The 26626-nt window shown below is 46.0% G+C and overlaps 2 protein-coding genes across 4 annotated transcripts in view; both read right to left on the bottom strand.

Moving 5' to 3' along the window:
• Window positions 1-18988, bottom strand: part of BLTP3A (bridge-like lipid transfer protein family member 3A) — a 34447-nt gene extending 15459 nt beyond the window's left edge. For both annotated transcript variants that reach the window (XM_075522004.1, XM_075522005.1), the window contains exons 1-7: window positions 18861-18988; window positions 4899-5061; window positions 3211-3249; window positions 2646-2737; window positions 2250-2439; window positions 1661-1801; window positions 885-1055 (exon numbers count right to left, since the gene is read on the bottom strand). In XM_075522004.1, coding sequence (XP_075378119.1) covers window positions 885-1055; window positions 1661-1801; window positions 2250-2439; window positions 2646-2737; window positions 3211-3249; window positions 4899-5061; window positions 18861-18904 — 840 coding nt within the window. In that variant the 5' untranslated portion in view covers window positions 18905-18988. The remainder of the gene's footprint in view (window positions 1-884; window positions 1056-1660; window positions 1802-2249; window positions 2440-2645; window positions 2738-3210; window positions 3250-4898; window positions 5062-18860) is intronic.
• Window positions 18989-21088: 2100 nt separating this feature from the next.
• On the bottom strand, window positions 21089-26270 carry SNRPC (small nuclear ribonucleoprotein polypeptide C). 2 transcript variants are annotated; one of them, XM_075521740.1, is made up of 6 exons: window positions 26019-26270; window positions 25599-25641; window positions 25025-25133; window positions 23557-23649; window positions 22784-22888; window positions 21089-21480 (listed from the first exon to the last, which is right to left on the bottom strand). In XM_075521740.1, the coding sequence occupies exons 1-6, from the start codon at window positions 26024-26026 to the stop codon at window positions 21356-21358; spliced, it is 483 nt and encodes a 160-aa protein (XP_075377855.1). In that variant the 5' UTR covers window positions 26027-26270; the 3' UTR covers window positions 21089-21355. The 2 variants fall into 2 exon arrangements, with proteins under 2 accessions (XP_075377855.1, XP_075377856.1); XM_075521741.1 differs by having other exon boundaries at window positions 23557-23646; window positions 26019-26251.
• Between the last annotated feature and the right edge of the window lie 356 nt (window positions 26271-26626).

Genomic DNA, 26626 nt, shown 5'->3' with positions numbered 1-26626 from the left:
CTTTAAGATTCCTGGATAAAAAGGACTAAGAATTCCTGATCCCCCTTCTATGTAATCTCACTGCACTATATGCATGGCCCTCCTTCCCCAGAGCTTCCACTACCAGCAGCTATATTCTTCTTCCCTCATCCTTGTCTCTGAACACATCTTTTGTCCTCTGCCCTATGTATTTATTCCCGTGACATTCGTCAATCAATTACTCTGCACAGCATTTTGGAAACAAAGAAAGTGGTAAGGGAAGTTCAAGGTCACTGGCAGAAGCAGCTGTTCTAAGGTTCTCATACACTGCTAAGCTATATGCGAACCAAAGAACAATTGCAAAAATCAAGAGCACTCTCCAGAGTATTAGGAAGAAAAAAAGAAACCTGAACAACAACAGTGAAATCAGATGCCGATGTTTTCCCTTGAGCATCACAGCTCACTATGGTTTTATGTCATAACTTATTATACCAAAGTCCCTCCCCCCAGGCCTATGCAGATTGTCATTCACAGGCAGAAAAGATTATTTCTAGAACATGTTTAGTGCTTATTACCAAATCAAATCCTCATGGGACCCTCTGCAACTTTCCATGTGCCAGCCAAATCCAGAAAGCCATGCAACTTAACACCACTTCTTCCCTGCCATCAGACAGAATCTAGCCTGTGACTACATGTGAACATCCGCTAATGCTTATTGGCAACAAATCCAACTCCTTTGGTCACTTCATCACCCAACAACAGCCCACAATCCACATGATGCTGACCTGACACCAGGTAAGCCTACCGGTTCCCGTCGGAGATGCTCTGTGAGCAAGGGCGAGATACCACACAAACAGAAACAGCCTCTTCCACCTTGTCTTTTCCTTTTTCCTGGCAGACCAACATCCAAATCATGACTCACTCACCTGTACAGACTCTGGTGCCAAGCTTTTCCTCTGCTGTGCAGACTTCTCCATGGCTTCACTCAGAGACTCTGCATATTTCATCATTGCTTTCAGCTGAGAATCTGTCAGCACCCAGAGCAGGTCATCAAGGAGAAACATCAGCTTAGATGCCATCACATTGCAGTCTTTGGTCTGAAACAGCAAGGAGTCATCAGGGACTTTAAGAATTGCAATGTATGAATATGCATACATTCTTCATATTATGCAGAAGCTGTAGCAGAAACAAGAGATGCTGCTCTGAAACTCATCTGAGAGAGAAGTTAAGTTGTCTGGTGGATGTCCACAGTACCTCCTCTGAGAGGGAAAGTAGTCAAAGCTACCTACTATTTAGGAGGCAAATTGCTCACCAGTTTTAAAAACAAAAAAAAAAAAAAAAAAGGAAAAAGATGGTTTAATTTTTCTTTTTTGTATCTACTCTTCATCACATTTCTGCTGACAGCTAAAAATAAGGCTACCAGGCTTTAATCTCCCAGTAAAGAGATGACAGCTCTCCTTGGGATGTTCGAACGGATTTAAAAACTTGCTCCATACATGTTATCCTCCCCTGGGAAATAAACTGCTTTGACATTTGGTAAGAACACAGCTGTTTCCAACAGAAAACACAGACCGATATAGCAGCCTGTGCTCAACATTTGCGAAGCAAAAGAACGGTTGCTGAGGAACGTGGGAGGAAACATGCATCATCGCTGCACCAGGCAGCGAGACTGTATCCTGCAAAGTATGGAGGAAACTCTCACCCTTCTCTTGAGAGAGATCTGGATCCTCCCCTGGTTAGTAATGAGTCTCAGAGGAGTAGTAACAGGATCCTGATCACCATTGTCAGTGGCATCTGCTTCTATCCGAAGAGTCTGCCAGGTGAGCTCTTTGAACGTCAAAACCTACCCAGAAGGAGACAAACAGGAAAATGGTGAGATTTTCAACAACTTCTAGGATTAAACTAAATGCTTAGAAGATGTGGAATGAAACAAGGCCACAGACAATCGTTCAACGCACTTTTCTTCTGTGATCCCACTACAAAAATGAAATCACGCCCCAGGTAACGTCTAACCCACCCTCTCACACTGAGTTTAAAACCAGACAAACTGCAAGGGTATTCAGAGCTTCTCCACTTTCATTCTCTCAAATCAGAAGAGCTCAGAGAAAGCCCTGAACCCAAGTCAACTCTCACCCGCTCTGTTCCAGCGGACGGTAGGCAAGCTCACTGAAGCTCCCTACCATCACTGTATGAGAATTCAGACAACAGCCTGATTACCCCAGAGGACTGGGGTAGCACAAGTGCCACTCTTCTGTGCACGTTATGACAGGCAACATAAGACGACCCTTTACCTCTCCTCTCTGCGGATCAGTGATGCGGGTGAGTCGCAAGTCACTCTGTTGCCAGTTTGGGTTGACACTGTAGCCTTGGAGCTGCCATAGCTCAAAAGAAGCATGAAATGCCTTGGAGTGAATCTTGATGGTGATGGAATTGACAACAATAAACATCCCCTCCACGACCTTTTCAGCAAAGCCATATTCACTGCAAAGAGAAGATCCCTCAAAGTCATCACCTGTTACAATAACAGGCCTGGTAGAAATAAGGATACATGCAGAGAGACTCCAAGGTTTGTAAGCAATATTAGAGCCACTTAAACCCGAGTGCAGAGGGGCCCATGGTTAACCATCAGGAACAACGACCACCCATACCCCAGTATCAGAAAGAAACCACAAGATTCGGGGTCTGACCTTTGACCTGCAGTAAGAGCAATGGGAGACTGTCCGTTGGGTGGCCGAGGCTCTTCACATGTTCGCATCTCTACCTCCACTTTATCCAGGTACTGTAAAGACAGAACATGGGAGCGACAAATACAAGACAAGCTCAGCCTACCAGCCTTAGGTCTGAGACTCTAGGGCAGGGATAAACAAGCTCTGGAGTCTCTTGACTCTCCAAGAGTCTCATGGGTTAAAGCTCTCACACCGTCAGTGCCAGGATCGTTGGGTAATCTGAATCCCCAGAAGTGGAGGGAAAAAACAAACAACAAAAAACAGGCACAAGGTTGCCCTGGACTTCACTGAGAGCTCAGCCCAGCTCCATCCTGCAGTGAAATGTGGGTCTCGTGGGAGGTCACTCATCGCCAAACAGGACTATTCTCAGAACTCCCCTTCCCCTATGTGCTAAGGGTCTAGAGGATTTAGGTCAAATGAAAATTTGAGCATGCACTTCATATTTTCCCTTCGCAGAACTTTTCTCAAGTAGCAGAGATTAAAAAGAATGAGGAAGAAAAGGAATGAACAAGAGAGGAAATATTACCAGGCAGATTGGGTGCGTTTTCAGCTTTGTCCACTGGATCTGAAACAATAAAGTTGAGGTTAGAAGAGTTATCTTTGCATTGGTTTGAGAAATATCTTTGCAAAGTTTGAGAAATTGCAGGGAACCATTTGGGCCCAAAGTTCTTCTCTGAGAAATGACCACCGTGACAATCCATCACGTCTCACCGAATCCAGCTCAAACAGGCTCACACGGACAAGTCAAAAGACATTCCAGCCACCAGACCTATAAATCCAGCTTAGCTTTTGGATCTCACATATCACCACAAGTAATAGACACTCTGTGGGTCAAATTCTCATTTTTCATATTCCTTTACAGAGAACATTCTTGTCCTTAAAGAGTTTACAATTAATTCCTGCTGTTACTGGAAGTCAGGTAAGTCTTTTGAAGACTGTGCACAAACCAAAAAGATTCATTTTGTTTTCTTACAGCAACACTTATTCTGCAGTTCTCGTAGGAGGGAGAACAAGTGTTTGTTACTAAATTAAGCAGATCTGACTCTAAAAAGAGAGCAGATCAGATGAGCAAGACAGGCTCATTTTTATTGTCACTTGGCAGAGTAGTACCATATTTCTTTTTTAGCAAGTCTCTTCCATATACTAAAAACTTCTGCATTCACATAATGCAACTATGGTTAATACCAACTGAGATTAAACAATCTGGCATTTCATATCAACTGAAAAAAAATCAATTTTTTGCTCTAAAAAGCACAAGGAGGAAGAATTTGTAAAAAAGAGTTCAATGTGCAAAAGTACAAGTGCATGCACAATTTCAGCAATTATGCACGGAAATGGACAACTGTGGGCATAAAGGCTGACTGAGCGCAGAGAGTGCAGCTTTTCACAGGCACTATTCACGCATTTCTTACGAATTGCATTTTCAACAATTAAGACTTCAGTTTATTTTTACAATACCTCACAGCATAATTAGGCTTTCAGAGAACTGCATTCCATTTTTCTCCGCTTCCTATTCCTGTTGGAGGAATAGGAAGCATTTCTTTAGCATTTTAAAAAAAAGTCAGTGGGGATGAGGGAAGACACAGAAAACTCCTCCCCTATCAAAATAGCAGGGAAATGGAAGGGAATGACCAAACAGAGAGGTCTGTAAAATCCTAAGTGACATGGAGGTGATGAACAGGGAACGATTGTTCCCTATTTCTTCTAATAACACTACCAGGAGGTTATCAACTAAAACTAGTATATGCAGGCTTGATATAAGCAAAAGCAGATGTAGTTAAGCTGTGAAATTCTTTGCCATAGCACACTCTGGATGTTACATAAGTAAGTGGGTCCAGAGAGCACCTGGGAAAATTCCTGGAAATTCATCAGTGGCTATTAAATACAAAGACCTCACTGCTGGCTTAACAAGTCACCTGAAGGTGAGGAAGGACCACAGCACACTTCTGCTGTGCTTCTCTCAGCATCCTCTGCCATCTGCTGCCGGCCACCGTCAGGGACAGAGTGCTTGGCAAAGGTGGCCTTTGGTGACACCTGCTGTGGCTATCTCATAGTACTCAATCAGCAAATCTCACACCTAAAGCACAGGGTTTGAGACGCGCAGATCGAATCACATCACGATTCTTCGTCAGAAATTCCCGAGCGACAAACAGAAGCTGCCACTGGAAGGCCTCAGCTGCGTCTGGGGACACGAGCGCAGCCTCCTCTGCTCACCCTGATAGACGCCTTGTTACAGTAGACCCGAGTGATGGCAAGCCAGGTGGGCAGCTCCAGCACATTCTGCAGCACCTCTTCATCCAGCTCCAGGTTGGTCAGCTGCCCCTGCCCTTTCAGCGTGCTCAGGTTGATTTTGTCTGGAGAGAGATTCTTGGTAAACCTACAAGAGAAAGAGGAGACTCTAAAAACAACCCCCAGCAAAGCTGCTGAGACTAGAGGAGCCTTTAAGAGAGCTATTTTAAGTACTAAGAATCTGCTTGCTGTTTTGTTAAACCCTTTCTGACATTTTTAAACCCAGGGCATGTTGGTTGCTCCAGAAAAAAAATGTCTTTACGCTTTGACATTTGAAGGGCTTTTTTTGTTTCTTTGTTTTAAATCAAATTGAAGTTTGAGAAACTGAAAATTCCTTCTAAAGCACTGGGAACCTGGAAACCAACAAAATCGCCCTAGAACAAAACCAATGAAAGCCAAACTGCAACAGGCCAGCAATTTTACTCCCCCCAGAAGTGCCATATCAGTGGTGAAAAGTTTAATTATCTAGATTCTTTTTGAAGTTTTTGACACAGGAAAGTAAAAGATCATTAATAAATTACTTTTACGGCTGTCTCTTTAAACACCAGTCTCGCAATCCAGCCTGCTCTTTCGTCAGCAGGTCCAAGCATGCAACCTAACTCCCCTCCCCAGTTACCAGCCCAAGCTCCTGTCCTCTTCTCCTTTTGGCAACCAGCAGCTGCCACTCTCTCTGGTTGCAATTCCTCCTCCCAAGAGCTTCTGTCGTTTCCACCTCCCTTGTATACAGCCTAGTATCTTCAGAGCCCTCACGTGTCTGAGATTTAAATGCAATGGATGAAACAATTTCAGCATGACTGCTCAAGAGCAGTGTATCCTGGGGCAAATCTGAAAACCTCTGACTTCATTAAAACCATCGTGGCCCCTAAGGAACCAGAAGAGCCAGTTTAGAGGGCACTAGACCACAGAGGCTGTACGCGTGTCAGCAATACCTCACCGGGATGGCTGTCCCCATCGAACAACCCTTCTGTGTAGAAGGGGCCGCCACCAAGGGAGCGAGGCAGCTCGCACCAGGACACTCCGCAGTCACAGGATTCAAAGTTGAAGACTTCCTGCCAAACAACTTACCCAGTACTGAAGCCAGGGCTTATTCCACACATTCCTCCATGCTAATGCTAATTCTAATTCTGTACAGTGGTCCAGAAAGCGGAAGAGAAAGAAAGACCCTATTGTCAGCGTAAGCAGGATTAGGTTCACAGTTAGTCACACGCTGCCATTCTCTCTCCTTTCCCTGCACCAGCAGTGTGGGCTACTTCTTTGTGAAAGGCACAAAGGGCATCTTCAACAAAGTCACTGCTCAAAGAGGGGAGGGGAGGAGGAACCAGAGCAACACTGCCGGGATGGCAGCTGAGGCAGCCACCGTAGGAGCACGAGGTGTAGTACAAAACTGGCTGAGACACCACAGCAGCTGCTGGTCAGTCAACCCAGGGCTTCCAGGAGGAAAAGTGCCTTTCCAAAGCGAGCGTTTAGTTAGGAGAAAGTCTGACGGATGGTGAAGAGCCACCGATGTCAACCCTGCGCTACTGATGCAGCAACTCCTGGAAGAGAAGGGTGGCACAAACAGCTGTGAGTTTGCCTACTACTGCTTTTTACCTTGATCCTTGCTACTGTAGAGTCTTCTGCTGCCACAGAAGCCTGAGTCAGACATGTACTGTGTCATGCTGTCACCTCCCTCCTCTGAGCCAAAGGTACACACTGACAGCTGATTAAAGACCAAGTTTATAACACACCTGCCAGCATCTCAGGCTGACACATTCACTTTAAACTCGTTACTCCCTTTAGCCAGAGGCCCTCTTGTTTGAACACACCCAGGAAGGCGGCCAAGTTCAACACTGCTTCTCAGCATCTGTACAAAGAAATAACATATTCCAGAGTGTGCTACAGCGGCTGCTCCACTGGAGGGGAGATGCAGGGATCAGCTGAGTGTCTGTAAGGTCTGTGCTTGGAGTCCCGTTGTGAGCACCCACAAGCTCAGACACTGTCGAAAATTAGACCAAATACCTCCAGGGGCAATACATGAGCATCCTTGTCTGGCGTTAGTGAACCAGCTCCGTTGAAAACTGTTGTAATCACGTCCACTAGGATTGGATACGAAGAATAAAACAAATACAACCTGAACAGGCAGGTAATAAAAAGCACTTGGCACTGTTAAGCTCACAGGCTGTTGTGGGTAGTGATCAGCTTACGGGGGGAGAGGCTGAGGCGCAGAGCAGCTTTCTCACACCTGTAAAGCAAGGATCAAACCCCTGGTGTCTCAAAATCTTCATCCCAGGCTAAGCATGCTTAGACGGGGAAGCTGCTTTCAGCTGGTAATGCAGAAGCAAAATATAAGGACATGTCTAATCAGGGAATTACTTTTATTTAGTGTGTATGTGTACCAAAACAACAGTAACACAGTGAAAGGACGCTAAAGCTGTGAAACAGGACACTGGTGGAGAGAGCGGTATGAAACACGAGCTAGCTAAAAACAAGTAACTATTTGTAATCACCTACAGGGAAAGGCTGCAGAAATCCTGCTGAGCAAGTAAGAAAACTTCCACGAGTACTACCAGACTCTACAGAAGAATCCTTTTCATGAGGCATTCTAGACGCACCAAAATGTGCCGTTCCAGCCCCGAAGGAGAGGTTACAGACCCCACCAGTGACGGGACAACAGAAGCTGCAAGTTCTGTAAACAAAAACCTAAAACTGAAACAAATTCTCTCTTTTAAACCACACAGTCAAAATTCCTGAAGCTATGCCTATTACCAAGTCCCCTGCTCTCAGTTTCTCCCCCTGTAAAGGAATCCAATATCTTCAAAGGGAATAATCTTCACATTTAAGAAATTTTGATACAATACATACAATGCATGTTAGATGGGGCTTACAAGAGGAAAACGGATGATGTGTGCCTGTGAACTTGGGAGTTCATAGATGCCAAATCTTCATTACTTCTTGAAAGAAACTGCTTTGGTCACTGCCAGGGGAAGGAAAAAGCAGCGAGAGCAGACAATTTTAGATGTTTGTTGGCAGACTCGCTCCATTCATACTCATCAACAGTAACATTTTTGGCAGCATAGATTGCTGGCTTAGAGAAAAGTGAATGAAAATGGTAGCTATTAGGAAAACTGACAGTGTGGGATATTTCCACTTGTTTTTTTTTTTTTTTTTTTTGCAACTCTAACAGAAGTCACATAGCACTAAGCCAGTAAACTCAAAGGACAGCACAACTTTTGAGCTTGCCAGGATTATCATGACAAAAGTCAAACCAGAAAACCTTTTTCTGTCTTCCATGGAATTGTCACTGCAGAGTCACAAGGGCATTTTGCATCTGTGTACACTTACATGAGCACGCATGCATCCACACTAACAATACCATGAGCAACATTTTGTCTCTGAAAGCGGCTGTCAGCCAGAAGCTGATCTGCTGCACAATAGCCAAATGGGCCATCGCAGCCACCAGCATCCATAGGAAGCCTTCCAGTGACTAAAAAGCTCTTGCTGCGTTTACAATCAAGGCAATGGGAAACACAAGCTAGAAGCTTACAACAGCTATAACTAGGGAATTCTTGCTAGGTCAAGCCTTTTACGTAGCCCAGTGGTTTGCAGAGAAGAGTTTTCCCTACAGTCTGTTTCCCACTGTTTCTTTCCACTTCAGATGACACGAGCATTAGGGCTCTCAATCAATGTTCATAAGAAGCAGACAGATACAGTCGTTGACATGCTACCCTAATTTCATAGCAGACTGAAGGCCTCACTCTTTCCTAAGAAGCTAACAACAGCCAGATGATTTAAACCTCAACACCTTCTTGGGATTTGGCCTAAAAGAATGACGTTCTTTACAGAAACCCTCAGCTTTCCTGGGCAGTTTCTGAGATCACGATTTGGTTTGCTCTGAAGCCTCATTTCATGTTGTAGATGGGGAAGGCACAGGAGTATCAGTCTATTTGCTCTGTCATCAGCTTGAATATACATAAAAAAAATGATGTCACTACTAAAAGAACGACTGCCCGATTCATCAGCTTGCATATTCAGAGGCCATAAACTCACTGATTGCAAGAGGGAGTTTGGCCAAATCTGATAGCTGGCCCGAAGCCAGGCCATAATCATAAATAATAAATTTAACGTTCACATTTGTAGCTGTCTGGTCACACTGTCTCCAACTGAGCAAATACATAGTCAGACAATGCAGGAGAAGATGTCTGAAATCATAAAACTTATTTTCAGATCCATCTCTCATTACCTTGCTGCCACGTGGTACAGGAACCCTCTCGTCAGTAGATCCATACGCTCAAACTAGATATTTCTGCCTCAGCTTCTTCTGCAGTTATTCAGTCATCATTGTCTATTGTACAGAACCACTACCTACAGCTAAACACATTTATTTCTATTAATATCTTTGTTACTATGGTTATTATATGCAAGAACTAATTAGCAGTACAGCAGTGACCTTGATTTTACTTAATGACAAGCATCATTTATTGGCAGAAGCAAGTAACTGTATGGCTTGCAATACTAGCCACAGTTGCAGATAGCAGATGGAAAAATACTCAAAATACAAGCAAGCCAGGAAGGGGGTAACTTGTCTGCTGCAATCTGAAAACAGACAAGCAATATCAAGGGCCCCAGGGAAACTGCTGCCGACAAGGTTCATGCCTTCATAAGGGTAACAGCAAGGGAAGAGATGAAGATTTTCTGCTTTAATTTGTAACACAAATACATGATCTAAGCAACTATGGCAGAAGGACAGAAATTAGACATGGAAAAAAAAATATATTCTAGCCAATGCAGATTTGCTCCTTGCCCAAAATCTTTCCCAGAGCCTTGTCTGGTTAGGTTTTGGACAGGCCGTTTAATGGGATTTCCATCTTCCTTGGGAAGATCTACAATCCAAAAATCTCTGTGATAGGACATTTCCACTCATATTCAACCTTCTTATCTCAGGAGCCAAAAAGCATGTTTACTTGGAAAAAAAGGTTCATGACTAGTAAAAGAAAAGGTCAGTGACTTCCAAATACAGGAAGACTTTCAAGGAAGACAGCAGCAGAAGCTTTAACTGCAAGATACGTGCCTGAGAACGAACTGAAAAATAATTTTGGAGGAAATAAAACTGGGCAAGTGATCAAAACTACGGTAAAAAGGGAAAAAATAGCTGCCGCAAAGATGCATAGGAAGAAGAACTAAAAGCCCTTTCAGGAAGAAAAGCCATTTTACTTACTCAAGCTTTTGGTATAACTGTGAAACAATCTGTCTGGGGAGCATGCACTCAAGATTGAGAGATTCAGAGTTGCAGACAAGGAAGAGAAACACACTGAATTAGCAGAAAACAAGAGTAATTTATACACAGTATTAGATGGTATCTAGCACTAAGCTAGCTGGTATCATACCAACTTAGTATAAAGCCATTTAGAATGTAATGGAATCTGATCAATACCAAACTAACCAATTGGTTAGGAGATGGAAAACACCACATCTTGTTATTGAAAATCATCTCTGTAACTCCAGCTCTACACTGCGTACAGTAGTGGTGTAGCCTAGATATACTGGTAGGCAATAATATTTTCCCATATGGACAAAGAGGTCCCAATGCAATAAGCCTGATGACTTCACCCTACTTAAGTTACACCATGTAACCTGGTAACAGCCTTTAGCACCACACTGGTCGGCTCCTTATCAGGGTGGATTTAAGTGCATTGATGTGCCTGCATACATATGCCACTGGTGGCTTTAAATTATCAGCTTTCTGTTTTTCCAAGCTTCAACTACATTGACTAAAAGGCTGGACCACTTAACCACCCAAAGCCAAATGCAGTTTCACATGGGCCACGAAACATCTTTATGAGTAAGCAGTTGTCTTGGCTCCAAGTTATCTATTGCAATACAACATGGCTAAGGTAAAAAGACTTAGAAATTAAATTCCAAGTTAAACTTGCCGGGGGGGGTGGGGGGGTGTGTGTCAACATTTCCAAACCAATCAGGAATGAGACTGAAGTATTACACAAAGCACAAATGTCAGCTCACTCCTCTCTGAAGTCTGCATCCTCACTTACTTAGGCCCCTGAGGACACTTTCTTGTCCCAAACAGAAAGGACTCTTAAGCATTCTGAATACCGGAAAACTGCCAAGGCTCCAGACTAGGTGCGCTTCTTGCACCACACCCACTGTCAACTAATTTGGTACTCGGAGACCTGTAAAGCAAACCATAAACTAATGTGAAAGGAAAAGAGGCCGGGTTTTTGGCAGGGGTTGAACTCCACCTCGCTGAGGAACTGTTTTACTATTTCTAGCTCATCGGCTGGAAGCTCAGTAAAGTTTAAATGCCAGCTGCCCCATGCTCCGAAATCTGGAATGCAAACCCTCGTCACCTGCCAGGGAATTTCCCAAGACTAAACCTCAAGCAAATAATAACGCACAAAGGAGAACTAGGAAGAAACATATAAATAAATGCACTAGTCGGAAGCCCCACTTCTCAGATTTTAAGAAATTATTCGCCCTGCAATCCAATCTGCATTTTTGTTTCCAACCTGCAGAAAATAACACGTTATTACATAATTCAGACTCCACTGAGCAGGTGCAGAGGAGGTAAGAGCTCCAGGAGCCTAGGAGAAATAAGACAAGGGGAGAAGAGTCATGTTTAACAGCCCCTTTTCCTGACCCATCACTTAGTCTGAAGAGCAGCAGTGGCGGGGAGAGGTTCCGTGCAGCCAGTGCAAGGCTCTGCAAAACCCAGCAGCCGATGTGAGGATATATCCAGCCACATTTGCCTCCTGAGCTACTGAAATGCAATTTATTTTTGCTGCAACAAGAGTCTATTTAGCATTCCAGAAACGGCACACACTTCCCTCTTGAGCTGAGTGGAAGTGGTTGGAAACACCTTGCATCCAGCAGCTGACACACGCTTTGCAAAACTGACACTTTGGTTCTTCTGGTAAACTGCAGCATAGCAACCCTGATTTTAGAGATTACTCTCTGTGAAAGGAAAATGCCACGTCCTGTTATGCGCACGCTCTCTTTTCCCACCCTTGTCTTGAACAAAGAAGTGGTAGCTGTTTATTACTTTACTTCATAATAGCCTGGGGTTCCGTCTTTCCATCAAGAATTCCTCAATATTAAAGTTTTAAAAAGTAAAAAAGCCATCAAAGTGTACTAGGAAAATAAGAAGTTTCCAAATGACAACATTAAAGGGTTTGCATCCAGCCTTACGCACTTTGCATCCAACCTTACACGCTTTGCTAGACACAGCATGTAAGAACTTAAGAGACAAACATATTACCGGTGGTTCAATGCTGGATACCTCAGGCGCTCTGCCTGATGGCCTGCAAAATAGCAGCCACTGCTGGGAAGGAGACTTGACAAAGCTTCTTTCTTATAAATTGGCTCAGAGTTTCGTGCTACAAACTTGTTTCCACCCCATTCCCAAAACTGTTTCTATTTGCCAGTGTTCCCACGGCTATTTTCAGAGCAATGTACAACCTGGCTCGTTAGTATTATCTCTACTTAACTGCTGGGGAAACTATGACACCGAATGATTAAGCGACTTCCCCATAGCCACACGAAGCACCGCGCTGCCGCCTGCCCTCCAGACCCAACCCAGCCCCACGGCAGGTGAACTGCGGGCATCTCCCATCCATCCCCAAACCCTCCCACCTTTTGAGACACGTGTCCTGCTGCTCTCGGTCCCATGAAGATCAAGATGTAGAACTTAAAAATTCACAGAGGTTATCCACACCTGGGTTGCCTGCTTTCTGTAACATACTTGTGTTGCTCAAGTCCTCTTCAGCCGTGCCAAAATGCGTGCAAAGCCCCTTGCAGGTGTGAGAACACAAGCGCATCGCTCCTGTGCTATTCTCTGCTGTTGTTTGTCCGAGTGCTGGCTGCAGGAGGGGGTTATTTTGGACTTTAGCTACCAATTTGTTTTTCAAGCCTTCATGCTTTGGATTCCAACTTGTGTGCTTTGTGGCACTTGGGCACCAAAGAAATTATTACCTGGCTGAACAGAATGTACTGAAAAGCAGGAACAGAATGCTTTGCAGATGGAAAAGTAATGGGTTTTAATCATCAATTTTTAACTGCTAGCAGCTTTGTGGTTTCACGTATTTCCCATAGCCGCAACAGCTACTTTAGGCAAATTAGCGTCTTCAGCGGTAGAAATTTCCCTGATCACTGAAGAAGGATATTAAAGCAGCTAAAGCCAAAATTGCAATGTTGGTCTCAATTCTAGCAAAGATACTCTGTCCCAGGCAAAGGTTCTCCAGAGGTCTCTTCTGCCTAAATCACTCCATGATTCTGTAGCTTCATCAGGCCATTCCCAGATGCAATTTCCTTGCTTTCCTCCCTACCCACCACACTCTTTAAATTTCTTCCAGTTAATTTAGAATCAAGCTCAGGAAACTTGGAGAAACCTGAAGGGTTAAGTGGTAAGCACACACCTTATACTGATGGTAGGTGTTTCTAATCAGAGGGCTTCCAACACGTTTTACTAACTGAATGTGCCATCACTTCGACTGTCACTGCAAGGGCACAGCTGCATCTCAGCATTTGAGCACACAGCGATGCTGCAAAACACTTCAGGACAAGCGAGAAGTAAGAAGACCGAAGAAATCAGACTGTATTTTCTTATAGTGATTTCCAGATTGCAGCATTTAGCCAAGAAATCTAAGCACTGAGGGGAAAGAAGTGCTCTTTGGACTTCGGGAATTCCCCACCCTCTCCGTGTTGGGCAAATGATGCATATCTGATAACATGATCTGACCTTCTGCTCAGTGCAAGCCACAGAGCCCATCTCAATGATTCCTGAACAGAAGAGACTGAATCCCATTTTCTTGGCTGAAGAACCACTGGTTCTGCCTCTTGTCCCAGTCTTTACTGAGGAGAAGGATGGGTCTCCTCGGGATCACACATCTCACTTCTGCCATCCTGACCTCAGGGAGTCTAGTGCCACCAAACAGCAGGATGACCATCAGCTGCAATGGCCTTTCTTTTCCTGTCTTAGCCTGAGAGCATGTCTTTGATGGTGACAGTGGACAGAGGACAGGCAAGGAGATCACATACTTTTGAGCATGGAGGCACAAACAGCTCCAAGACTAACTGAAGAGCTAATGCAGTAATGCTACGGAACGGGCAGGGCTCACAGGCAGAGAGCATTTCTGGGTCTTGGAGCCAGCTCTGAATTCTTTGCATGTGGCACAAAAGTAGCACAACTGTGTGGAAGGAGTAATACAAAATGAGTTTTTAGGGCCAGGAAGGGATTCTGAGATTATTACATCCAAGTTATGAAACAACAGCCCACAGAAGCCTACGCATTCCTAGCTCAGCACACTCTGCAACACCCACACATCCTAACTGCTAAATTGATCTAGAAGAAACTGAAGATACACTATAGGCTTTTCCTGATATTTTCACTTATCTACCAGCAGTGGTTTTATCTGTTGCAAGGACTAGGTGCAATTGCAAAAGCAAGGGGGGAGGAGGCAAGGCAATCTTGTCTGGAAAATATGGCCTAAACCACTGGGAGCTGAGAAGAACGGCTCTACTAAGATGCAGTAGAATTTGTGAGGAGTTACACGATGCTGTTTCTTCTGGCTGTGTACTTGACCTACATCTACAAGCATCAAAGTATTACATCCTGCACATGCTACTCAATTGTTTTGTTTCTAGGATTTTTTAATATACTGTTTCTAAAGCCCATCTTATTTATCCAAAAAGGTGGCTCCAATACTATGCTGTGAAAGATGGGTCTGCCAACTTCTGCCATGTGTCTTCCTCTGTATGACATCAGGATGGAGAAGTGACAACTGACGGCACGACTGATAAACCTGGCTGCGCAGCCTTGCACCTGCCAAAGATAATTTGGCTTCAGCCTTCATTGGAGAGGTTGTACTGTCCAAAATGTTACCCATCATTCAGCAACCTTCAAAACCCGGGAAAGGAGGAAACAAACCAACCAACAGAAGCAAAGCACGGTGTAAGATGACACAGAAAACCTTGCTACAAGCACTACCTTAATCCCTTCCACGGTTCCCAGTCTTGCTCCACAGCAACATAGCGCCTTGCAGATACTGTCCTGACCAACACGTGAAACTGCAGCTGAGACCCTACGTGTCTAGTACTCCAGTGTAACAGACTGGGAATAAAACAGAGCAAAAAAACCCCGTGGCACTCAAGGACTTGATAGACTCAGGAATGAAGGGTCTCTGCGAGCATCAGGCCCTGTTTACAAGCACAGGTCTAGCAAAGGCAAAACCACCAGCCCAGTATCACCCACGTTGCTGTTATCAGCTGGGCCAGCTGCCGGGACTGGTGGCTCAAGCGCCGCACTCTTCCCTCTGCAAACAGGTCTTGTTTCCCATACTGGTTTTCCTCTGTATTTTCTTAGTGATAGTGCTGGTGTTACTTCAGCCAATTTTTTTTTCTCTCTCTCATTTCTCCTCTGCTTCCTTCTCACTCTACTTTCAGAGATTCCTGAAGTTCCTCCTCAGCTGCAGTTCTCCAGGGCTCCTGTCAAAGCTGGGTACACTTGTGGTCTCCTTCCCCTGCATTCAAGCCTGCTCCCAAACCCCACCCCAGCTCCTCTGCTGACACTAGCTTTTCTTTCTTTCAGAGGCTTATGACTCAGTGGCTCTTTCACATCAGCCCTTTGGAACTGGAGCAAGCAAAGCTATTATCTGATTATTTTCTCCACCTAACTTTTATTCTTTTCTTCCAAACATAAGGATTACACATTGCATTTCCTTTGGAAACTGTGTAATGTGCGCAATTACATGGTCTATTAGGGCCTATTACGCCACAAGCTCACATGTTTTAACGCGTATAATAAAAGAAAATGTCACAAAGTGGTTGTCAGATGCAGCAGTGGATAAAAGCTTCCTAATGAAATTAAATAAAAATAATTTTGATAAGGATTTCCACTGCAGGGCTGAGAACTCAAATCCCGAAGTGTTATATTAAGTAAGTTTAGACAGTTTGGCTTGCCTCAGTTTCCCTGTTTACCAAATGGGGATAAATACCACCTTTATAATACTCTGAGATCAAGTATCTACTACAGCTGCACTGAGCACTATTTAAAAAAGAAAAGACAATACAAAGAGGGTACTTTCAAACATTACCAGAAAGAGGTAAAGGCAAATCACTGTTTTCATTTTAAAGCAATAGATGTGCTTCCATGAATAATTACAGACTGGTAAACACAATCGAAGTACTGCTCTTCTTGTACAGCCTCGGAGGAGTTCAAACCAGATTCAAGTTCAAACACACAGCAAGCAGCTGCCGCTTCAGAGAGCTCGCAGGGAGAGCCCTTTGTTCAGCTACAAGGGTTTGATGTTTGGTTATAAACATTCTCCTGCAGAATCTGCCACCCCAGTACTGCAGCCATGTGCCAGCGTAGAAGAACCAAAAAGTGAAACCACCTAATCTGTTTTCCTTTCCAAGCTAAATATAGGACAAAAGAGTGAAAAGCACAGATGGTGAAAGCACTGCAAGTTTTTAGATTCTTCTGCTCTAGGAATTTAAGCTGCTAAAGCACAACACAGGCTAAGCCTTCTAAAATACATTCATAACTCAGCTCTGTCACCGACAGCAAAGCCCAGCTTTACAGATCACTGCAAGTGACCACTGTCATCCTATTTGACATGTGATTCACTTAATCTGAACAGCTGGTGTGAAATAACTCTTTCATATTTCCCTGATCTTGCTGTCTCTCGTGACCCTTCCTTGCAAATTTCCAGATGGAGAAGGAACAAAAACACACCCCATGCAGAAATGACTTCAAATTAAGACATAACAAGAGGAACAAGGAATTGTTTCATATGCAAATGGAAAGTAGAAAATAAAGGCAGAGTAATGATTCAGTGGCAAAATTCGTCGGGGCAAATGAGCATAGCTGAAAGAAAGACCCAAAGGGAGTGTGAAGCTGAGGTATTTAGAGGAAACAAAACCGGAATGGAAAAACATCATCTTTTTAACATTTCTTGATGTTAAAATTCTTTTAACATCATCTTAACAACATTAAACTGTGTTCAAAATGCATTTCTGAAAGACATCCACAATGTGTATGCAAGAGAGGGGCAGGATCAGACCAACCACCCCAAATGACAGAGTAAGTCCAGCTAGTAGGAAAACAGGTAAAGCTCCAGACTTTTTCATGACTCCCTGTTCTCCCTGGAACTGCACGGAGAGAGACACAAGTGAACACTAACAACCAGCCCGATCGGAGGGAAAAAGAGGGCACTTTGAGCAGGAACATGTTGTAATAGTGCAAGGTAAGGGAGACTGAAAAGCAAAATTAAGTAAAAGCACCAACAAGAAAAGTGCATTTATCTAAAGAAAGAGAATTATCCATAAGAACAACACACGCACTCTTTCATCGTAGGAGGAGCGGTACCTAGGAATAAAGCCCAGCTCATTTCAGCCTCCAATAATAACTGCTCTCATCCACCTCTCCTTGTTATAAATACTTCAGTGCCTCCTGACAAGAAGGCTGAATCCGTAACGAGCACAACGTGCCGATTTGAGGTGGAATGAGACAGAAAGCTCGGAGATTTGTGATGTCAGGTCTAGCAGAAATTCATTTAAATTAGCGCACTGTTCAGAACAAGCAGCAGGCTCTATTACACTCCTTTTTGGTACACTGCCTGGAAAGCTAGAGTACTGAGCAACTAGTGACTCAGAACCGCCACAGACAGACACTTTATTGAGGAGATTGCTCGCTTAAAGTTTGCAGGGATTCTTCTAAGGTTCTAGAAAATCTCAGGATTTACTACCAGCCTCAGAGAGCCAGGATTCCCAGGTCTTAATTCCTTGCTCAGCACTGACGCCGCACAGTCACTTCAAGCCCCTGGCTTTGTATCTGAGCTTCTCCGCCAGTAAAAACGGGAAGGACTTGATCATCTGCAGCTCACAAGGCACAGAGAGGAAAAGCACCGCGCAAAGCTGTGCCTCCACCAGTATCCTCTGAGATATGCCACCTTTATCCTTCACCACATTCTCTCAGCAATGCAGCGGGAGGACGTGTCCGTGGCCAGGAGATCACACAAGAACCACTAGCTGTCATGCACCTCTTTTCTTTCAAACGGCAGGGAAACCGAGGCACCGTGATCTGCCCAAGGTCAACCCCCGAGTCCGTGGCAGAGCCACAGCTGAAGCTGTACTTACTGACTTGCAGTCTTACACACGAAGCACCAGATGATGGTCTTCCTCAACGCACCTTTTAGTGCCTTTAATGAACTTCATTGAAATGACACAACACCAATGAAAATAACAACCAAGTGCCTGAGCACCACGTATTACAGCACTCCTTCTCCCCCTCGGACTCGGTACCTTTTGCTGCTTATATTCTCCTCTCTTGAACCTTTCTTTATTCACGCTCACCTGCTCCCAGCCGAGCGGGAGCTGCTGTCGGAAGCAGCCCGAGCCTACAGCTGCCCCGGAGGGTCAGCAAGCGCAGCCCCCCACCAACCCACGCCCGGCTAGCCGCTTCCCTGCGCCGCCAAGGCAAGACCGGCAGCGGCAGGAGCCAGGCCGGGCTGGAAACCTCCACCCCAGCTCCCGCACACCGGAGGCACCGACCCGGGGGTCTGAGGGGCCTGACCCCGGCAGGACGCGGCCCTCAGGGGAGGGCGGCAGGACCCACTCGCGGCAAGCCGGGCCCGCTCCCTCCGGGCCCTCAGCTCCCCGGGCCCTCAGACCCAACCCCCCCCGGGCCCTCAGATCCCCCCCCCCGCTCCGGGCCCGGCAGCTCCACAGCGGGGCTGCCAGCCGGGCCCTGCGGTCCCCAAGCCCCACAGCGGCCCCTCAGGCCCGGGCCCTGACCCACCGGCCCGCCTCAGGCCCGCACCCTCCCTCACCCGCAGCCCCCCCGGCAGGAGGAGGAGGAAGAAGGAGGAAGGAGGAGAGGACCGGGCGCGGGTGCCTCACCGGGAGAGGTGCTTCAGGATCTGCTTCTTGATGATGCCGGCCATGCCGCGGGGCGGCGGGGCTCAGGGCCGCGGGCGGCGGGACCCCATCGCGGCGCCGCCGCCTCCCGCCCCGCCCCGCCCCGCCGCGCCCCCTGGCGGCCGCCGCGCGCGCCGCAGCCGCACTCCACGCGTGTGCGCGGCGGGGGCGGCCCCACGGGAGCCAAGCGCCCCTCCGCCGGGTGCAGCGGGCACCCCCGGTGCCACGGGAGCACCGAGGGGAGAGGGCTGCCAGCGAGGTGCCAGCGGTTTTAGGCAGCTTCTAATTACGCCCTGTCGCCTCTGTCACACCGTGGATTATTCACGCGCCTGGAGCCGCAGGCGAAAATCCGCAAAAAGAGACAAACCAGCTTAGTTTCGCACCTCTCCTTTGTATAGCTCCCTTGCAAAGACCATCCCAGGTCAGCCAAAAGTAAGGGTTTTTTTTTAAAAAGGCGCTCACACTAAAAAAAATGTTAAATATAAAACAATGTATAGAGTGAGGCTGTCAAATGAAAAAAAAATAAATACTCCTAGTTTCTGCGCTACTTCGTTTACATTTGCATTGTGGCCCTTTGCTGGATGACAACGAATTAGACCATTTCACCCGTTCTGTGAGATTTCAGCCTGGATTACAAGGCAGCGTTTTGCTTTCAAGGCAATGCGCAGCAAAGGGAACCCCACCGAAACGGTTACGCTGCTCTGCAGGTACGGCACATGCCCCGCAGCCTCACGCTGATCAGTCATGCCTTTAACGGCTCCATGACGAGAAAACCACGTGCTTTGTACTTGACCAAGTACTTTCCGGTTTAATCTGACAGTAGGCGGGGAGAAGTCAAGCAGTGTACAAGCCTTGAACTTTCATCGAAGCCCAGTGCTGAGCACTAGCGATCACCATCACTAATTCCTGCCTATTTTTTTCCCCAGGAGAAAGTCACTAATACACATCGATGGTGCGCGTTGTATGCTTGATGTAAAAGCAACCCAGCTTCAACATAAAGCTGAAAAACGCTCAGATCATTGATCAGGGAGACACATCCCCAGTCAGTACATTCACCTTCCAAGATACATCTTGGTAGGATTGTTTCAGCTCCTTGCAATCTACTCTGTGTCCGACACGGGAGATGAAGCTGCACCACGACCCCTTTGCTGTCAGGCCCAGGAAAGTCAAGAGCAGCAGGATCCCTAGTGCTGCCAAAGTCTGTTGTAGAAACATCCTCTAACTTTTGCCTCATCTCAGTGTTTGTTGAACACAGCCGTTAAATATTTGATGTCTCAACTACACCACATTCTTTACAGGAGACTGTTGAAAGCACACAAGCTCCTAAAAATATAATCTCCTCTAAATGATTGCACCGTCCTGTCCCATAGCAGAGAGCAACTCAGAAAAGGAGCCCTCGCAGTTCTGCTAACCAAACGCTTTCTTCTAAGATGGAAATCACCCCTGCACTTTCACATTGGATGCAAATATGCCGAGAAGGAGTTGGACAGTTCTGCAGACTGAAACGGATGACAACCGACACGCAGAGAGCAGCTGGTGATGCAAAGAGAATAAATTCTTTTAATTCAGTTGGAATTGTGCACCTGCATTACGTACGGCTCACCAAAAGCAAAATCCTTTTAATGAACTAAAGAGTCTGGGATATGTCTTCAAGAACACATCCCTTTATGCTAAGAAGGGAACTGAGCGTTAATAACTACTGACGCAACAGCTCCAATAACGTAATTAAAAGTGTCCACGCAGATGCCCCAGTAGCAATAGAAAAGCAGAAATATGTTTGGCAGCATCAAAACAATTACTGTAAGAAGTAGCCTTTTAACAGCATCTCTTTGCTTCCCTCCGTGGAGAATCAACATTTTATTAAACTCAACCTATTTCATGCTAGTAAAGTCACTTCATGTTGCAGCCTCCCCAGTTAGAGATGTCCTGGCAGCCTTTTCTGATGTCACTTTTTGTTCGTTTTTTTTTTTTTTTTTTTTTTTTTTAATTAAAAACACACATACTTGTTTTGAAACAAGAACTCAAAATGCAGATAGTAATACACCTCTCGAGGGGTATGACGTGAAAGAGAGAGACTACATTGAGGACTAAGGAGAAAAACAACCCTGAAAAATTCCACGCAAGACAGGTAGAGAGGAAACAAAGAGAACTGACATCTCTTTCTGCCATGCAGAAAAACCACACACAGAGTAAGGCTCAGATTCTCCGTATGTAAACCAGCATCAATGTTTTATTGTTGTCTTTTACGATTCAATGGGGGGAAAAACAAACAAACCAACCAACCACAAAAAAAAACCAGACCAGGTATAAAAGCATCAGTCCAGCGTGCACCTAGGTCAAACCGTCTGCAGTCTGAAGTGACGGCAGATTTCCTCTACACGCTGTTTTGATACAAAATCCTAGGAACATCGGTCTACGGTATTTTATCGTATGGAAGATCATAATACGAAAAAGAAGGGGTAGCTCCATTTCCACTTTTATCTGTCTGGACGGGTCATTCCCGGCCTGGTTGGCACCATCATGGGTCTGGAGGGTGGCCTCATCATTGGGGGCCCTGGCATCATCGGCATGTGTCCTCCCATCGGTGGCCTCATCCCTGGAGCTACAAGGGGAAAGAGAGGACGTTAGGGAAGAGCTCTCGGGAGTAGCAACTGCTGAGTCACATCAACACAGCGTGCAGGTTCTCTCCCCCATTCTCCAGGCAACTTTCATGTTACAAGTCTGGAAGCTTTGATCTGGAAGCTGGCTGAGATGGATTACATTTCCCTGAAGGATATTAGCAATTAGTAGAGGAAGAACCCAGCTCCTGGGTTATAGGCCCGCTTTTGACAATATTCACTGATAAATCATTTTCAGCCACTCGAGAGACACTAGCTTAATTATGGAATTGAAAAGTTCATTTGGAAAAAAGCATGAAATCCTCCAGTTAAGTGTGTTCGAAAAAAGACTGGTGTACTTCTTACAGCTGGGTAACAGCGTTACCAAGGAAAAGCGGGTGCTCTACTGAAAAGCACTGAAATAATGGTTTCCATCCAACTTCCCAATTAATTTTCAGGCAGCCACTATGCTGCCTAATATCGCAGATTATGCACGTATTTCATGCCTTTAAAAAACACTTAAAGAACAGTTTCCACCAGCAAGACAATAATTGCAAAGACACTTCACTAATTTCAGTGTGCATCTGTGTATTCCTTTAGATTTGTTCCAGTAACTGCTTCAATAAGATGTCCTCTGAGAATTCCTCAAATGCCAGTAAGCTCAAAAGCGGAATGGATGAAAGACATTTTATTTTGCCTTTGCAGTTCTGAAAAAAAACTTTTTAAGGCACGTCGTTTCTCTGGAACACATTATCTTGAGACATTTTAAACAATAAAATTCATTTAGTGCTGAAATGTACCCCTTGTGCAAAAATAGAAGCACTACAAACATAGAATTCCTAAACAATTAAAGATTGTACTGCTAAGACTAGAGGCAGAAAAGCTACAATTTACCAGAGTGATAATTTCAGCTGTACACAGGGACTAGTAACTCTCAACAAGTACTAAAGGAACTTTAATCAGCAGTTGTAAGACTGTTTTACGTCTCGCCATGCAGAGATAATGGATCGGCAAACACGCGTACATAGTATATGCAAACTGAAATACTTCCACAGCTTGACGCTTGGGGCTGTCCATCCACGCTGCGTCTAATATGATGCCCGAAGTGACGCAAGCTATAAACTAGCGCATGTATAAACAGAGCGCATCACTACAGCGAGCGCCCAAGTACTGCAGCTGCTTCACATTTTCCGCCGAGTTCATTTCACAACTCCCTACTGCCCAGCGAGACAGAAAATATAACCCAAACATCCTGCAAACCAGACCACGTGGTACCTCAATTAGAGATTTACCTCTCTCCAGACTTACCGGGTCCAACGGGCATCATTCCTGGTGGGGGTGGGCCCATCATTGGCATCATTGGTGGTCCACCCATATGAGGGGCTGGCATCATGCCAGGCCGCGGGGGGCCAGCTGAACACATAGACAGATTGGTTACGCATCTGGCTGCTTTCCCATTCATCAACAATGTGCAATGCGAAGCAGTTAATAAACTTTACAGGACATTTTAGTAATTAAGGTGTCTTAGATTGCTTTACAACCATCTGCCTTCATTTTCAGTTTCAACTCTGACTTCAGGTGCCAAAAAGTGAACCAGAGAAAGAATACGCTAGCTATTATTTCCAACTTTGCATACTTAATGCAGATGACTACCACTTCCAACAGCAGGACTTAGCAGAAAGGGATCTCAGCCGTTTGCCAGCTGAAGTGCAAAACGTTACCAATCCTATTCTATTTAAAAAAAAAAAAAAAAAAAAAAAACAAACCCCAAACACACCAAAACAAAACAAAACCCCATGCTGGAAGTTTTAATGAAGCTATCTACATGGCAGCTAGCAAGTAATGAGGAGGCACACATTTCTATTAACGTACTCAACATTACTAAAATAAGACAAACTAGAGATTCAAATGGTTGCCAAAACACTCTTACAAAGCATTCTCTCACATTTTGGTATTCACGAGCAAAAAATGTCTTAGCTTGATTTCAAGCTAAAAGGACTTTTCTTTCCAAGTCCAGGAAACATGCAACATAGCTAAAGAGGGCTGCAGTCCCAGTCAAAAACTGTCCAGTTCAGACTTACGGATACTGGGAGGAGGTGGTATCATGGCTCCTGCGGGAGGTGGTGCCGAGAACGGTGTAGGTGGGATTTTTCCTTGCTGAAATGCAGCCGCTACATTGGGGGGGAAAAGAAAAAAAAAAAAAGGAAAGAAAGAATCCCAGGAGAAAAACCAGTTACTAGGCTGAGGAAGCTCCTGAGTCAATCTTCCTTCTCATGCCACGCGGTCAGAGCATACTTCACGTCATGCTGCGTGCTCAGTTGTTCTAACTCTGGAACAAATCCCTGGTTTATGCTGCTTGTCATGGCGGAAGCACCTGATATTCTTGAAGACAATTATTACAGTAATTACTCCAGCTGAGACTAGAGAGCTCCTTGATGAATTTCACACACGGATGGCAGAGAAAATACATCACGTGATTTGCAGCTGCAGCTTTCACCTGGGATCATTAGGTAAAGACATGCTATCTTGAAAATGGTAATAAGGCAATGACTTAGGTGACAAAAAGCATGAAAAACATCTTATGTGAGAGGGAAGAGAAGAAATTCAAAAGACTGGGAATCGACTAGAAGGAAGGCAAAAGATGTGAAAGTTGGAAGCATCACGAGGAAAACGGACACAAGGAAAATGGAATGAAGCTGCGTCAGGGGAAGTTCAGACTGGACATTAGGAAAACGCTGAGAGGGGGGTTGGTCCCTGGAAGAGGCTCCTCAGGGAAGCGGTCCAGCACCAAGCCTGTCAGAGTTCAAGGAGCATCTGGACAACACTCTCAGTGATATGGTTTAGTTTTAGGTAGTCCTGCGAGGAGCAGGGAGTTGGACTCCATGATCCTTATGGGTCCCTTCCAACCTGAGATATTCTATGATCTAAAGAAAGTTGCCATAAAGTTAATCTGGCATTTGTATTTCTTTTCACAGAGAAAAGAACCATTATTCAGAGGACAAGCGAGAGGAAAAGAACCCTATAAAGTGACAGGAAACACTTCACACTTTATTCAAGCCCTTAATAGCAAGGGAGGAAAAAAAAAAATCAATATCCCTAGATAACTGAGGGCAAGTAACCACAGCATTTAAAAAAAAAATGCAAAAATCCATAGATTTTAATGTCCATTTCCTATCTTTTGGATTTCTTATTCATGCTCTTTACATAAACATGCTACTACCAAAAAGCAAAAATGTGTTATGTGACCTTGTACAACGTTACCAGCAGCGCTAAAGGCGGTGGTATCTACAACCATTTACAGCAGTAGATGCCTGCTTGCAACAGCCCCTCGGGCAGAGCCCTCGGTCTCTTACGCAGAAGCCCACACTCTGACAAGTTCAAGATTAAGATTCAGATTCTAAGCCGAGTTTTCGCTCACGATTCACAAAGCAAAGACTCACCAGGAAAGTGCAGAAGAATCGACATGGAAGAACGGAAGAAAAACAGCTAGAGGAAAGACAGGGGAAGTAACGGGAGAGCAATCCAGGGTCACAGAAGGATTAGCCTTACTTGTTTTGTCAATCAGGCTCTGAGCTTGTTCCTCCATCCATTTTTGATAGTAGTCTTTCACATTCTCTTTGTGTTTTCGGCCACTGCAGTGGGTTTTTCTCACGGAGGGCTGAGAAAGAGCACGTAAACCCAAAGTTTATATAACATCACATAAACCCAAAGCTTAGTGGAAACCGCTGTATAATTTTAAACATAGGCATTTCAGCAGTATAAAATAGGTTGGTTTCTGCACCCAGTCAGAGGACGGGTGACGTGCAAAACCTTTACATATAAATTATGTGTTGAGACTCCAGTTTAAGTAAGAGCTTGCCCTGACACCCAGCCAGCTGTCTCCTCCTAACTCACCACAACACTCATAGGCAGCCATGAGCGTCAGCTGCCCTTGCCTGCTGAACGCTAGCGACGCTCAAATTCCTCCCGTTCTCATTTCTTTTTTGCAAAGAAGGAGGAGAGGAAAGAAGTCAAACAAGTAGGACGTCAAAATATTTCAAGTAACTTGGCTTTAGCCTACTTAAGTTTTCTTTTAACGCACTTGATGCAGATGAGGAATCAACACAGAAGACTTAGCACTTACCGAGTCATGGGTGAGGTACGTGTCGCAGTAATCACAATAAAACCTGAAGAGGGAAAACTCTTGTCATTAAGAAACCACTTTGCGCTGTGGGCGTTAAAACACAGCCCCTCACAACGCTCCGCGCCCGGGGCGGCTGGAGAAAGAGGTGCTGCACGAAAGGGGCACCCAGGGCCCGGCCTGCCAGCGCCCCGGCCCGCACCCCGGGACAGCCCGCACCCCTTCCTCTCGTATTTCCACGCTTCCCGAGGCTGAACAAGCACGAACCGCCCGCCGGGGTCACCGGGGCCCAACCGACCCCCTCCCCGCCAGGCCCGGCCAGCCCCGGGCCCGGCCAGCCCCTCTCCCCGGCTCGCCCCGGGCCCAGGCCCTGCCTCCCGCGGCCGCCCCCTCAGCGCCGGAGCCCGCCGAAGCCGCGCTCACTTGGGCATGGTGCTCCCCGCCACCGGCGCCGCCAGGAAGTGACGCACTCGCGCAGCGACACCTTCCGCCGCTTGACCTCCGGCGGCTCCCGTAGAACGACAACGGCAGCGCAGAGCGGGCTCGGTGGTCGACGGCGGCCCGCGAGGGACAAAAGAGGCCAGGGAGAGGCCGGGGCGGGCTTCGCTTTTCCCGCCTCGCAGGCGGGGCCTCCGCCGCTCCCCTCAGTCACTCCTCCAGTGACGCCACCGTTCATCCACCTGCAAACCTACATCAGCGCCGGGCACCGGGATCGCGACCCCCTCCCGCTCCCGCTGAGGCCCGTTCTGCTCGCTGTTCCCTCCGGAGCGGGGCCCGGGGCCGCGGCGGGGGGCGGCTCCTCGGCCGACGGCCCGGTCCGGGACTGCGCTAGGGAAGGAAAAACCTCCACGTAACGCAGCCGGTTTGCGTTAAAAACCAGCGAGAGTTTATTGACATTAAAGCCGCTGACGTATAGCAGGCGTCGTGCGAGCCCCTGTCCCGCCGGCGCTGGCGGGGCGCGAACCCGGGACCTCCATCGCCTTCAGGGGACACGCGCGGCGTTACCGGTCGCGGGGCTGCAAAAGGGGAGT

This window comes from Mycteria americana, chromosome 20, assembly GCF_035582795.1.
Source record: "Mycteria americana isolate JAX WOST 10 ecotype Jacksonville Zoo and Gardens chromosome 20, USCA_MyAme_1.0, whole genome shotgun sequence".
Taxonomy (NCBI): Eukaryota; Metazoa; Chordata; class Aves; order Ciconiiformes; family Ciconiidae; genus Mycteria; species Mycteria americana.
This window is presented reverse-complemented; position numbering and strand designations above follow the sequence as displayed.